The sequence below is a fragment of the Brassica napus genome, chromosome A2 (genome assembly GCF_020379485.1).
Source record: "Brassica napus cultivar Da-Ae chromosome A2, Da-Ae, whole genome shotgun sequence".
Classification (NCBI taxonomy): domain Eukaryota; kingdom Viridiplantae; phylum Streptophyta; class Magnoliopsida; order Brassicales; family Brassicaceae; genus Brassica; species Brassica napus.
The window spans coordinates 6,309,607-6,324,101 of NC_063435.1; the positions used below are offsets into that span (position 1 = coordinate 6,309,607).

A 14,495-nucleotide genomic window follows, 5' to 3' on the forward strand; every position below is an offset into this window, starting at 1 on the left:
TACTTTTATAATAAAAAGGAGGGTGTTTTTGGTTATCATAACAAATCCATATGAATTAGAAAACAAGAGAAAATTACAAAGGTCGAATCATATTCGTACTGTAGTTAATAGAATATGATCAAAGCGTCCTCAAGGTTTATGGGCCACAGCATCCCACAAGTTTTTAAAATTTGTCCTTCGAGTGGCTCAAAGTGTCAAACTCTCATCCAAACATATATATTCTTAAAGTTATCTGACTCAAAAATCTATGTCAAATAGTTAACTAAATGGCATGTGTATGTTTCTACAAAGAGAGGTTTTCCACTCGTACACTCCAAAGCTCTCTAGTTTCAAGTTTTCAACTACTATGAAAATAGTAAGCGACCAACATTTTATATTTCTGTGCATCCTCGAGTCGCCAATAAAATTATATATATTATTTTTTGAATAGGAATATCTTCTATATATTACAAGTTTACAGTATGTTAAACCAAGTGGTATTTGTCTAGTTGTAAAAGGTATACAACTTTGATTATCGTCATGGGTTCAATTTCTTTTGGTCACACCGGACACTTTAAGTGGAAAGATAACGCGGATCATGCATGACTTCTGATGATTAGTATTTGGGGCAAGAAAATATTTGAGATCACAATGGTTATAATAATAAAAACTAATTTAATTACAATATATACACAAAAAAAGAAAGTTCACAATATGGAAACTCCTTTTTTATGACCTGAAAGTGAAACCTAAATCTAAATTGAATGTAGATGTCGTTTATTAAAGTTCACAATATAACGCATGAGCTCGTCATGTTAAATTTCTGAACTTTTTTTTTTATTTTGTTCATACTATGCGTTTTGTTTTATGATAACATCCTTTTGACTATGCGTTAAGAGCACCAGCATTAATGAATCCCCGGTTGGGGTTCATAATTTGAATTTTTTATTATTTCTTTTATTATTTTTCGTTTGATTTTTTTTTCTAAAAAAAAAAAATTGATCAATAGCGGGCCGCCACGTGCCATGGAGCCCGCTGAACAGTAACGATTCGGGTTCATCCAGAAGGAACGTGGCGAGACAGGGTCATTACTGTAGCATATTATAATTTTTTTTTTCGGGACGCGTGTGAACTCCTCTTATGATTTCCTGATGCGCATGGTCTAAAGTCTTATGGAAAAGTAATACACTGTGGTGAAAACGACCAGCACGTAGCTAAACTAATGCAAAAAATAAGCGACGTCGATGGAAATACGACTGTTATCGGTTTTGACCCACGATCTATGCTTAGCATTATTTAATGGTATCACTTTAAAACTAGAACGCAAACATACAAAACTACGATCCAACAAGGAAAAAAAACGAAGAAACGACACAACAAATATTAAAAGCTAGTTAACGTGACGAGGGCTTTGTACTTTAATTTATATGTGCCACCGAGTACTCTGCTACGTAGCCATGGCCAGCGCCTCAGTGCCTCGGCTCTGTCATCTTCACTTTCATATGCAATCTTTTGCTTTGCCTATGCTATCTCCGTCTCCCCCATCTTCAGTTGCGCAGCTCGCAACTGATTCAACAAACTTCTCATAGATTACCCGGATAGAGTCTGAAATGAACCCGGACTAACCTACCATTGTCGACACACACATACTCGGGAAAAGAATCTGACCGCAGACAACGATTGACACTGGCAAAGAAGGGAACAAATTCATTTCCGACCATCCGCTCAACGAGCCTGATCACATCAAACCCACTCACAACTTGTCCGAACGCAAAGTGCGGCGGTTCTTCGTCGTAATCCGGGGCCTCCTTCGTGTGGGGGAGGAACTGAGATCTGTTTGGTTGTTCAACATGATTGCCCATTGAGAGGATACCTGGATCCGGTCGTGCTTCCTCATGCATTCCTCGTCCGGGAACTCATCGCCGTAGATCCATTCGCCTCCAAAACCGTTTCCCTGAGTCATATACCCGCCAAACCAAACGTGATCTGGATCAATGCCGTGGATGATGGATCCTGTAGATGTATGTCATCCAATCTACTGAGAATGCTCAAGTAAATGAAGACTCTCATTCAAAGGGAAGGTTTCACTCAAGCTCATACGACTTTCACCTGAGCTGGATTCTTTGGAAATAAGGAAGTGATGTCAGAAGAGTAATTAACTAGAGGAGCTGAAGATATTTTATCAACATTCGTCATCTTCTTCAACGTAACAACTAACAAGACGTAAGGTCTGTAACAGAATCTGAGAGAGAGAGTGACCTAGCTTGAGACGAAGAGAGAGAGCTCGAGACTGAGATCTCAAAGCAGAGAGTGAGAGAGCTAGTAAGAGAAGGAGATTCTCTGTGTATCTAGGCTCAGTCTCTTGTAGTTTCTTCCTCTATTCCATTTGTATCTTGAGTTGATTGTAACCAAGAGAGGAAGAATGCAAGTATAACCTCCGGTCATTGTAGTCTTCTCAGTTCATCTATTGGAAAGGTTGAGAGACCTAAATCTCTCCGCTTCTCCACATCGTGCGGTGAATACCGGGTTACCAAAATTCTTGTGTCTAAGAGCGTTCTTGGACAAAACACATGAAACCTAGGCCTTGGGCCCCCATTTTAAAAAAAAACTAAGCAGTTAATGTTTTTTTTATCACAATTTACAGTTACATACTTACATATAAGGGAAATGTGCAAATGAAGAACCAAAAAAGATAACAACAACACAAAATTAAAATGGGACCTACAATTAATATTAAAAACAAAATTTATTCTTTTAATTTTTTTCATTGACTCTGGCTCTCTTTTTCTTTTTCCATTACTCTTAGGGTCTGACTGGTGACCATTCGGTAAACAAGAAAAACGAATAAAAAAAAATATACGGAAATAAAATAGCAGGAATGAAAAAAAATTGTTGTTCCTTATCAAATTTAAAAAGAAATAATCTTATTCTTTAATCCTCTACAAAAAGAGGAATGAAAGGGAATGAGAAATGAGAAGAACTATTATTCCTTGTAAATGGTGATTTTTTTTTAAGGAACGTTAGGGAATGCATTATTCCTAGCCGTTCCCTGGTCACAATTCTTAAGCTTTTTTTTTTAAATCTCCTAAGCATTTTTATGTTCTACAATAATGTGTAGGCCCCCTTTTTTTTTTTCTTGCCTATGGTCTCACGTATTACAGGGACGCCTCTGCTTGTGTCGTTTACTCTCTCACTTGATTCGATTCCACACTGAAATTGATTGTTTGCGATTAGATTGCGATTTGAGGTACATTGAAGCTTGCAGGAAACTGATAGAATCCTCAACAGATCCTTTATAGTGGAGTGGTATATCAGACTCCCCTATGCCTTTCTCGCCGGTACAAAGAGCTCGGAAGTTCTCCACCGTCAAAGGGTTCGTGTAGGCGAAGTGTTCTATCACGATCTGACCAACCGCTATAGAGCTAACGGCAATATCGAGGAAAACTCTTGGGTTATTCGCCATCGGAGATTGATCACAGGTTTAGGGTTCTGCTACGATACGACGCGAGGCGTATGGAACCACATTTTTTTTATTTTCCACTCGTCGGTATTTATAGTTAACGGCTTAATGTTATGTAATTTGGGCCTTTTTGGGCCGACAAAAATAGTTAAAAATAAACTCGTACCATAACGATTTGTAGTTTCTTAAAGGCATTCTACTCTTCGTCGGCGACCACTAGCCAAATGAGTTAATATTGTGCAGTAGCATATTCGAATTTTACCAAATTTGTTTGATTTTGTGTTTTGACGATCAAACATAGAAGTGGACTGACTTCTAAGTTGGGATTATAGCCCGACCTTTATGACAACGCACAACAGTCACATAACCCAAATGCTTGATATATTATTTTGTGATTTTAAGATGTTTATTTTTTTTAGTACCTTATTTTTCCTTTTTGGTTAAGTTGCTCAATAAAAAGATGTTTATTGTTTCCCTTTTTGGTTAATGTGTTGTTAAACCTTATTTTACGGACTACTTTGTTGTTCATTGAAGATCAAGTTTTTTTTTTTTCCTCTCAATGAAGATCAAGTTTTAAAATGACAAAAATGTACGAAATGCTTATCATAAACTGTACATGTCATGGAACTTAGCATAAAGATCTAAAATCATTGTGTTTCTCATGAGTGATTTTTTTTGGGCCACGCACTGAGAAATGAGGGTTCAGAGCCTTTCTTCTCCACTCTCTTACTATATAATGGTCTTCTTCTACTTAGGATTTTTTTTTTGGCTTTCTATAATGATCTTTTGCAATGCAGCAATTAAATTTGAAACTATAATATTCCTATCTACGTCGATGGATATGGACATCATCGATATTGTTTTGAGGGAAACATGAACAAGGTTATCGGTAGTTGTGTTTTCTGCTCTTTTAATCTCCCTATCCGTATAGTGACCATACTTTTTTTTTTGAACTACAAAATCTGTTGTTTGTCTCTATTATTGCAATTAAAATATGTATTTACGTAGACATAGCTTGTCTTTCAAGCAATCAAATGTTTGTTTGTCCCTAATAATAATGTTATTTTACACCTGCAACTTGCCTATCCACTAGTCTTGCAGTCTTCTCTATTCAACGAACTTAAACACCTCTTTTAAATCTCATTAACTTCTCTTCTTTGTTTAATCCGAATTATTCCAAGAACATGCAAGTATATTTCATAATCATTTAAATAAAATACTACTAGTATACTGTGAGAATAATTCCTTTGCATATGCTTTGTAATTTAATACCAACTATATATTCCATATCTGCTTAATGACATACGCGGCTACAATAACTTTAATCAACATTAACATATCTTCCGCGCCCTTTATGCCAGTCAAAAAAGTATAGCTATTTTCTCTTTATTCCGTTCACTTTAGCGACTCACAAGTCACAGCAAAATACACAATAAACATCATATTAGCTTAGATCAAAGGTTTGATTTGACTTGGTCCATAGATATATTTACTAACCAATTTTAACTTGATCCATATTATATGAGAAATATATATATCATATGAAAATTTTGTCTTCTTTAATCGTCAAATGATTTATTTGAGACTGTATTTTAGCTCAAATTTGATGTTAGACAAGTCTGAAGCATCAGCATGTAACAAGGCATATTATTAAGTTAGAGCTAACTTGCTAATTGCTATTATAAAGTTGCGACATATTTTCAACATCCACCAAACAAAAACTATTTAGAAATAGAATATTTTGTATAACACACCACCATACATAGTCATGGTGCTAATCTGAAGATTACGATTTAGTAAACGTAGGTCCATCAGGTCAAACATTCTATGATTACATTTGTTTTCAGCAAGAGATAGATAGATGTTTACTTTGAAGATCTACAAATTACTAATCATGATTATGTTCCATTCAAAGCCGCGGTAAAGCTGAGAGACGCAATGAAATCTTTAGCTTTTGACTTTGTTTTACAACAGTCGAGACGTGTTCGGTTTTCATTGGTCACTCTTGATTTTGATATATTTATTGTTATCGCGTAAAAAATCCACGAACGAAGACTAAAACGAAAACGACGCCGTTATATCACTTACAAGCACCAACCATGATATCGCGTGAAATTTAAAGCGAACGCGCTAGTCCACGCGCCGAAAGTAAAAAAAAAAAAAAAAGACAAGAACTGAAAAGAAAAAGAAAGATCAAAGTGGTTAAGATGGGCTTCAGTTGTTTTATGCTTTAGCTTTTGTTCTTCTGCTCTTCTTCAGTTTCGGCGTGGTGAAGAAAACGCTCGAGTGATAGATAGATAGAGATCGTTTGGGGGAAAACCGTTAAACTCTCATGCCGGATTCCCACTGCCGTTTCTCACACGGCGGAATCCTTCTTTCCGTTAACCACCGGCGGAGTTACGATTCGCCGTCGCTGATGCTTTGTATCGAAGAATGACGTTCGTAGATCTCTTATGAAAGACGGAGGAGACTATTCGATTTTTGTCTATTTGATTGGTGTTTACGGGATTTAGATTTTAAGCTTTTGTCGGAGAATCAGATGAAGTCGTTACGGCGAAGCCATACTTCAACTTCGTCGGCAAATTCGTCTTCCACTTCGTTACCATCTTCTTCATCTTCTTCTACGACTTCTACTTCACCTCCTTCGTCTTCGTCCTCGTGGATCCATCTCCGATCGGTTCTCTTTGTGGCTAATCCTTCATCTCCATCTTCTGTAACTTCTTCCGATCGGTGAGTGTCCTAAAGCTCTTAGATTTGGAATATGCCAATGGGATCTTTAGATTCTCTTCTTCAGATCAAAAAATGTTTCTTAATCTGTTCGCTATTACCTTGTAAAATCTTTTGATTTTGAGTTTAAATTGTAGAAGCAGCCGACGGAAGTCACCGTGGTCTCGCCGGAAAAGAAAACGGCCCTTGACGCCGCATCAGTGGAGGAGTTTATTTACTACGGAAGGGAAACTTCGTGATGGCGGGGTTAGGTTTCTGAAGAGAGTTAGAAGCCGAGTGAGTCTTTTAGAACGAGCAAGCAACTATGTCTTTGATTCTTACTTGACCCTTTTATGGTTCTGACATGCTTTTAATTGTGTTCTTGTAGGGTGTTGATCCAAGTATTCGTGGAGAAGTGTGGCTCTTCTTGCTCGGAGTGTGAGTTTTCTTTTTTTGTTATTGTTTCGTCTTTGTTTCTTCTTCTTTCTCAACTTTTTTTCCTCTTATATTGCAGCTATGATTTGAATAGTACTAGTGAAGAAAGGGAAGCTGTTAAAACTCAAAAAAGGTTAGCAAAGATGGTTATAGTTTTGATGTACATATATAGTCGTATTTGTATGTAGATACTGACAAGTATATATCTGAATATAGAAACGCGTATGAGAAACTACAGAGACGGTGCAAGTTGCTTCTCAAGCGTAGCGATGATCTTGAGGAGGAAGTAACTTCCGAGGAGGCAGACGATCAGTGTGTTAGATTTATGGATGATTACAAGACTACCAAACAAATAATAAACCAACAAGTGGTCTCTGCTGTGAACACTGATTCTTCTGATACTGACTCTTGCGAAGACGACGATGAAGATGTCCAGCTGCTTCCTTCTGATGTATACAGTAATAACTCTGAAGAGAATACTACTTCTCTTTTTGGTGAGATTCAAGTCGAAGACACTGTACACGAAGACTTCTCTACATGGCAACGTATCATCCGTCTCGATGCTTTACGTGCTGATTCAGACTGGGCCACTTACTCCTCATCCTCGACCACAATCACAGAAACCAAAGCTCGCGGTCTAGCCGAGTCCGTCGCCTTAAAAGACTACGACCACTTAGAAACCTGCCGGCTCCACCACGCCGCGCGCCTCGTATCCATTCTCGAAGCCTACGCTCTCTACGACCCCGAGATAGGCTACTGCCAAGGAATGAGCGACCTCTTATCCCCCATCCTCGCCGTCATCTCCGAAGACCACGAGGCCTTCTGGTCCTTCGTCGGTTTCATGAAGAAAGCTCGCCACAACTTCAGGCTCGACGAGGCAGGGATCCAGAGACAGCTCCGCATCGTGTCCAAGATCATCAAATCCAAAGACTCTCAGCTCTACAAACACTTGGAGAATCTCCAGGCGGAGGATTGTAGCTTCGTCTACAGGATGGTGCTTGTGATGTTTAGGAGGGAGTTGAGCTTTGAGCAGACGCTTTGTCTGTGGGAAGTCATGTGGGCTGATCAGGCTGCTATTAGAGCTGGCGTTGGGAAGTCGCCGTGGAGTAGGATCAGGCAGCAAGCTCCTCCGACGGATGATCTGTTGCTGTACGCGATCGCGGCGCTAGTGCTGAGGAGGAAGCTGATCATACAGAGGTACAGTAGTATGGATGAGATTGTGGAGGAGTGTAATAGCATGGCGGGTCAGCTTGATGTGTGGAAGCTTCTGGATGATGCGCATCACCTTGTGGTGACGCTTCATGATAAGATTGAAACTCTTTCTTCTCGGTCTCTCAGTGTTTGATGAAAGTGATAAGCCAGAAACGAAGTGTTCTTTACTACACAAAAAGCCCTTGCACTCGTTTGGCTGCGTTTTGTCAAAAGGTTTGGTTCTTACCGTTTTACTTTGTCCCTCAGGTTTTTCTTTCCTTTTTTGTTTTGCTCATATCACACAAACAACAACACTATACTATCTATATATCATGTTTATTATAGTACTAATGAAAGAACAAGACATTATTACCCTGTTGAAGAAACATGTAAGGGATGAGTCTACTGTCTTTTTTCCACAGTTGTATGAATCATATATGTTCGATTATATCAATTCAGTTTCTTATTTCTAAGTAGACACCTGCGAGTTTGGTTTATACATTTAGTTTGGTTAATTCGGTTTGGTTTGATTTAAAATTTCTACCAAAATGAATTGAAATTCTAAATTTTTGATTTGATTCTAGTGTAATTTGGTTAAGCATTCGGGTAATTTTGGTTAAATTCGATTAGTTTGATGCGAAATTTGGATATGGTTTTGGTTTGGTATAAATTGGTATGATTTATTTACAATTTTTCTACCAAACTAAACCGAACCTGAACCTAATTTCCACATGCTTATTCTAAGTTTAGACTTTAGAGTAGCTGAAAAACAGAAGCACCCTTTTTATTTGATCATCAGAGTTGAAAACATCTCAATCAACACAAAGAAAGAAACCAAACATACGATCACAAAGAGACTAGCAAACAAATTGATTATTGGTTCGTAGTAGTTTCAACAAGAATCATTAAAAAGGACATAGATGAAGTCTTAGGACCAACCAACAGTAACTGTTTTTTTTTTTTTGCAAATACAGAGAGAAATCAGAAAGAGTTATCCAGTGGCAAGCAAAAAATGCAAAAGCCTCTGTTTTCTACTCTTTCTTGGTATATTGACGGACAACAAGAGCGAGACCCAAGATCAAGATCGGGACAAGGAACTGCAGAATCTTGATGATGAACTCTGGTGTCTTGTCTTGGTTGTAAGCGGGTTGAGCAGGTGCAACGTATGTCCTTGTTTTTGGAACGCTAGACGAATCGATCTCGCCGATGTAGTACTTCTCCATCATGTCCCTTGCGGTGTCGCTGTGTCCAACGTCTTCAAAGTCATTCGTAGCATCTTTCCCTGTTACAACAACAGAAACATATCACTGGAGGGATTCAACTGGATCAGAGAGAAACTCATTAAGATTAATTTTGTTGAAAAACCTGTTGAGGACAACAAGACTTCATCGCCTCCAGGATGATCATCCATGAACGGGGTCACATCATACACCTAACGATATGCTCAAGTAATTGTAAAAATCACTAAACCAATATCTGTTTCGCTTATAACAAACCTAAAAACACTGAAGATTGAGATTCTAAATCCAGAGTGATGTCATAAAAGCTTCTAAGCTGTAAAGACCCTATGTTCATCTAACTCTTCAATTTGTGGATAATCCATTTAGAGTTTAGACCGAGATTTCTCAGACAAAGTCACAAAAAGACACAAGAGATCTAGCTAACCTTGCCGGAGATAATAAGCCAACAGTCTTTGGTTTTGTTGTGTTGTGAAACTTCTTCGAAACCTAGAACCTTCTTGTCTGAAGCCATCTCTCCTTAAATCTACAAACAAGAACATATCAGAGCGAATCAAAATCTACGATAAGCAAGATTAGTAGATACAAAATGAATATGATAGATTCAAATCGAAGAAAAGGAAACAGACGATGATGATCGTAATAGTTTACTTTTAGATTCAGTTTCGATAGCTTCGAGGGGCTCTGTAATCAGCAAAAGACGGAAGAAACAGGTGTTCCTCACCTACTTAATTGTGTTCTACTTCTGAGCGTAGTTACTAAACTACCCTTGATTTTTGCTTAAGGGTTTGGCTTGTTTTAGATTTGACCAGGGGTAGTATTGGTCAATTTGGGCTTTGACTTTTTAAGCAAACCAATTTGGAATTTGATTTTACTTCTTTGGCGAGATCTTGTTTTACGGTACAGTTTATGACGGGGAAAACGGCTAATTCATACATCAACACAGTCCAGCGGTCCCGATCAGTACATAAACACATAAGCTGTACAAATACATACATGAACACGTAGTTAATTCAAATTTCATACACGAATTAACAAAATTTGGTTTTTGTATACGTTGACCAATTATCCGTTAGTCAAACGTAACGGAATCTGAGTTGTCCGTTATATATTGCTTACGTGGCTTTTTACAGTTTTAAATAATGAATAAATTAATAAAAAAATTAAAAGATGGTTAGAGGGGGGAATCGAACCTGGGTCTAAGCAATATCCAACACATGCTAAACTACTGTGCCAAGGCAGACTTATTATTTGTACTCCCAATGATTTCCTATTTATACCTAATGAATATTTCATTCACATATATATATATATATATATATTTTTGTGGTAGACCTTATCATCCAAATTGTTCAGAAAATAGACTTATCATCCAAACAAAATGAAAAAATATTCAAATATTTTTTTGTTTTTTGTGTGGAAGAAATAACCTTTTTATATATTCAAAAAAATAAAATAATAATATATATTATTAAAAAGGGGTCACATACATTGAAGTTATTTCTAGCTTTACTATATTTTTGTGAGAAAGAGATCGAAAGATCGTTCTCTTGCTGAAATTTTTTTATTTCCTCTTGTTTGAATTTGAGTTTATTTGCAAACCCTTATGTTTCTAACGTTCTCTTACAATTACTGGAAACTGAAAAAAAATTTACTCAAAATTTAAACAAAAGCAAATTAAAGATTTCAACAAGAGAATGAACTAGTTCAAAAAGGGAATTGATTTTACTAAGGATTATAGATCGGTTTAGCGGAACGCGCCGGTGTGGTAGTTGAACGAAATTAGACGTGCAATATTTGAATTAGTTTTGTTTTGTTCAAGTTAAGCTTGTAATGGACATTTGAAATTTTGTTTATCGGGTTGATTATTAAAAGTAAATATTATCTTTTAAAAATAGAAATTCACAAAGAGATAATAAAGGTAGAAGACAATTCCAACATACGTAATCCTTTTTAATAATATATATTATTTTATTTTATTGTTTTGAATATACAAAAAATGATTTTTTCCACAAGAAAAGGAAAAAGAGAACAAAAAAGTATTTGAATTTGTTTTGGAACAATTTGGATGATAAGTCAAACATGGAAAGAAAAAAAAAAGAAATATGTGAATGAAATATTTGTATAAATACGAAACAAGTGGGACTATAAACAGTAGGTTGGGTCTGGCACTAGGGCACAATGGTTTCTTCTTGTGATGGGTATATCTCAAACCAGGGTTCGACTCCCCCTTGTAACCATCTTTTATTTTATTTTTATTAATTTATTCATTATTTAAAAACGTAAAAAGCCACGTAATGGTATATAACGGACAGCTCAGATTCCGTTACGTTTGACTAACGGATAATTGGTCAATGTATGCAAAAACCGAATTTTGTTAGTTCGTGTATGATATTTGAATTAACTACGTGTTCATGTATGTATTTGCACAGCTTATGTGTTTATGTACTGATCGGGACCGCTGGACTGTGTTGATGTAGGAATTAGCCGATTTCCCGTTTATGACGTGTGGTTTCAGTGCGCTGTTTCCAAAATTTTGACGACAAAAAAGAAATAAAAGTTTTGCGAATTTGAGGAAATGGCGAAACAGATCATAATTTGCCAACATACTCGTATAGTCGTATATATGAAATTTTAATAAAATTTTAAATGAAAATATATATTTAGTTAAGCTATATGTATATATAATTAATATTTTTATGTATTCGAGTATCCGATTGATTCTCAGTTCGGTTTTGGCTCGATTTGGTTATTTCAGATATAGAAATATAGAAACCATTTAGATATTTAAAAATTTTGGTTACTTCAGTTTGGTTCTGATTCGGTTCTTCTGTTCCGGTTCTTTGGCCTCGACCTATTGAAGGGTTTCTTCTTCTTTTCGTATAAAAATGGCATATTTAGAATAATGTTAGTCTCGTCGCACAAAAAAAAAAAGAATAATGTTAGTCTCATAATGTTAACCAGGTTGTATTGTTCATATCAATGTCACATCTGGCCTTTGATGAGTAATAATACCACTGGGCTTTCTGGCCCAACGTGAGATAAAAGCCTTTTTTTTAATAGAATTTTTTTTTTGGTTCGTTTTGTTCCGTGACTCTGTCTGTCTGTCAGTCGTCTTCAACCCCCAAACAACTGTCAGAATCTTCGCCGGCTTGATCGATTCTTAAGGTACGTGATTCCTAAGCTTTCAATCGAATCTAATTTCTTGAATCAAGTCTCGCTCTCATCATTGTAGCATCACATGTGATCTGGTCTGCCTTCCCATTTGATTGCTTTCGTACGAATTGAGATTAGGGTTTATCTCTATCCTCCATTGATCTTAACTTAATCGTGACCCTAAAGCTCGAGCTTCAAAAAGCTAAGCTCTTTCGAGTTTACTCTTGTGTGATTGGATTCTTATGCTCCTGAACAGGGTCATTGTGATTGGAATCGAATCTTCTGAATCATGGTTAGTGCTCGTTAATAGTTTTCTCGACCCTTGTTTGATTTCTCTAGCCGCCTTAGTAAAATCAACTCAAGTTTAGCACTTTGTTTTTGTGATTAAAATCACAGAATTATCTTCGTGGAGCTTTCAAGCCTGCTTGTAATATCTCAATCACGTTTACTGATGGCAAAAATCGTAAACAGGTACACACTTCCCTCTTTTTAAGTTTATCTATTTTGCTTCTCTTTTTTTTTGTCTTACTTGATCTATCTTGTGCTATTATAGGTTCCGGTTAAGAAAGATAATGGACAAATGGTTATGAACCCACTTTTCCATAGTCAAGAAACTATTGCTGGCAATGTAATTTATTATCTTGTCATCTCTAGTCATCATCAGGATGTTTAGTTATTCAGGGTTTATGGAATTGGTTTAATTTAGTTTTTTTTTTCCTTTAGGTTTGTATTGAACCATATCAAGGGAAGAAAGTGGAGCACAATGGTGTTAAAGTCGAGCTTCTTGGTCAAATAGGTCTGCAATTATTCTGTCAGTTATCTCGGTTCTGTTATATGTTTCTAACTTAGTCTGTACTGACGACATTCATATTGTTTTTGACAGAAATGTACTTTGACAGAGGGAACTTCTATGACTTCACTTCCCTGGGTGAGTTACTCTTAGGGTTCTATTATGATATGGTTATGTTATTATGTGAAATAGTCTATTAACTATTAGTAGCTGACTCCTTCTCGTATCAGTGCGTGAGCTTGATGTACCTGGAGAAATATATGAAAACAAGGCGTACCCTTTTGAATTTCCTACCGTTGAGATGCCATATGAGACATACAATGGCGTGAATGTGCGGCTAAGGTATTTAATCATGTTCGTATTTGGCATCATATCAGAAACAATTTTAAATTTTGCATCATTTGTTTTTGTTATCTTCAGGTATGTCCTGAAAGTAACAGTTACTCGTGGTTATGCTGGAAGCATCGTGGAGTACCAGGACTTTGTGGTATGCTTCTTCAAAATTTCTGCTATGTCTTTGACTTGTGACGCATAGTATTTAAGATAAAACTTATAGCTTGTTCTCTCGTATGAATGTGAAACAGGTGCGTAACTATTCCCCATTACCACCAATCAATAACAGCATCAAGGTGAGGTCCAAACTCTCTCAGTTTCCTGGTTCTTTATCGCTGTTCATACTGAATCCATTTGCTCTTAAACCCTTATTAGCATCAGATATGCTTAATTCCTTTGGACCCTTACTCGATGTACAGATGGAAGTTGGAATCGAGGACTGCCTGCATATCGAGTTTGAGTACAATAAAAGCAAGTAAGACAGTCTCATATTCATTTATTTCAAGCTCTACTTATAAGGAAAAAACTTAAAAACAATATTTAATTCCTATGCTATGGATGCAGGTATCACCTGAAAGATGTTATCCTCGGGAAAGTATACTTTCTTCTGGTGAGAATCAAGATAAAGAATATGGATCTTGAGATCAGACGGCGAGAATCAACAGGAGCAGGAGCTAATACTCACGTCGAGACAGAAACATTAGCCAAGTTTGAGTTAATGGATGGTGCTCCCGTTAGAGGTATATGCCTAAATAATTTCCTCACATGTTCTCAAATTCATTGCTAGTTTCATAACCAAGAAAGTGTTGAGTCATTGTGCAGGCGAGTCGATACCTGTAAGACTGTTCTTGACACCTTACGATCTGACGCCAACGCATAAGAACATAAACAACAAATTCAGTGTCAAGTATTATCTGAATCTTGTGCTGGTTGACGAAGAGGATCGCCGTTACTTCAAGCAGCAAGAAATCACCTTGTACAGGCTCAAGGATGAGTCATCTTGATGTTTACAAAAGGAAAGAAAAGAGAGCAATGAGATTTTTTTTCAGAACTTTGTAAAGCCTTTTTCTAACACTTTCTGTATGCAATTGGTTGGGGACTTGGTGGAGTTATGAAGTTAAGTCATGTAAGTTTGTTCATTGACCCATTAATGTTGTTTGGATTCCATGTAAGAAAACTAGCAACTCTTTTCCAATCTATCATCCAC

The 14,495-nt window shown here is 36.8% G+C and overlaps 4 protein-coding genes across 11 annotated transcripts; 2 read left to right on the top strand and 2 right to left on the bottom strand.

The window, feature by feature from the left end:
• Positions 1-1,477: 1,477 nt before the first annotated feature.
• Positions 1,478-3,442, bottom strand: LOC111202416 (peptidyl-prolyl cis-trans isomerase-like). Its single transcript, XM_048761422.1, has 4 exons — positions 3,250-3,442; positions 1,853-1,992; positions 1,610-1,805; positions 1,478-1,545 (listed from the first exon to the last, which is right to left on the bottom strand). Exons 1-4 carry the CDS (start codon positions 3,440-3,442, stop codon positions 1,478-1,480), a joined length of 597 nt encoding a protein of 198 aa, XP_048617379.1.
• Positions 3,443-5,548: 2,106 nt separating this feature from the next.
• Positions 5,549-8,237, top strand: LOC106390675 (rab GTPase-activating protein 22). 5 transcript variants are annotated; one of them, XM_013831207.3, is made up of 5 exons: positions 5,549-6,169; positions 6,310-6,442; positions 6,534-6,583; positions 6,660-6,713; positions 6,797-8,237. In XM_013831207.3, exons 1-5 carry the CDS (start codon positions 5,979-5,981, stop codon positions 7,923-7,925), a joined length of 1,557 nt encoding a protein of 518 aa, XP_013686661.2. In that variant the 5' UTR covers positions 5,549-5,978; the 3' UTR covers positions 7,926-8,237. The 5 variants fall into 5 exon arrangements, with proteins under 5 accessions (XP_013686661.2, XP_048607763.1, XP_048607757.1 ...); XM_048751806.1 differs by having other exon boundaries at positions 5,574-6,169; positions 6,307-6,442; positions 6,675-6,713; XM_048751800.1 differs by having other exon boundaries at positions 5,575-6,169; positions 6,307-6,442.
• A 387-nt stretch (positions 8,238-8,624) lies between these two features.
• On the bottom strand, positions 8,625-9,791 carry LOC106390655 (cytochrome b5-like). 2 transcript variants are annotated; one of them, XM_013831165.3, is made up of 4 exons: positions 9,661-9,791; positions 9,437-9,535; positions 9,137-9,203; positions 8,625-9,053 (listed from the first exon to the last, which is right to left on the bottom strand). In XM_013831165.3, exons 2-4 carry the CDS (start codon positions 9,521-9,523, stop codon positions 8,803-8,805), a joined length of 405 nt encoding a protein of 134 aa, XP_013686619.1. In that variant the 5' UTR covers positions 9,524-9,535; positions 9,661-9,791; the 3' UTR covers positions 8,625-8,802. The 2 variants fall into 2 exon arrangements, with proteins under 2 accessions (XP_013686619.1, XP_048607765.1); XM_048751808.1 differs by having other exon boundaries at positions 9,639-9,699.
• Positions 9,792-12,058: 2,267 nt separating this feature from the next.
• Positions 12,059-14,483, top strand: LOC106390638 (vacuolar protein sorting-associated protein 26A). Of its 3 annotated transcripts, none has more exons than XM_013831149.3 (12): positions 12,059-12,177; positions 12,422-12,457; positions 12,562-12,636; positions 12,719-12,793; positions 12,889-12,961; positions 13,049-13,093; positions 13,186-13,297; positions 13,376-13,442; positions 13,540-13,584; positions 13,708-13,763; positions 13,853-14,028; positions 14,111-14,483. In XM_013831149.3, the coding sequence occupies exons 2-12, from the start codon at positions 12,455-12,457 to the stop codon at positions 14,290-14,292; spliced, it is 909 nt and encodes a 302-aa protein (XP_013686603.1). In that variant the 5' UTR covers positions 12,059-12,177; positions 12,422-12,454; the 3' UTR covers positions 14,293-14,483. The 3 variants fall into 3 exon arrangements, with proteins under 3 accessions (XP_013686603.1, XP_013686611.1, XP_048607773.1); XM_013831157.3 differs by having other exon boundaries at positions 12,108-12,164; positions 12,420-12,457; XM_048751816.1 differs by having other exon boundaries at positions 12,119-12,177; positions 12,352-12,457.
• Positions 14,484-14,495: the final 12 nt, after the last annotated feature.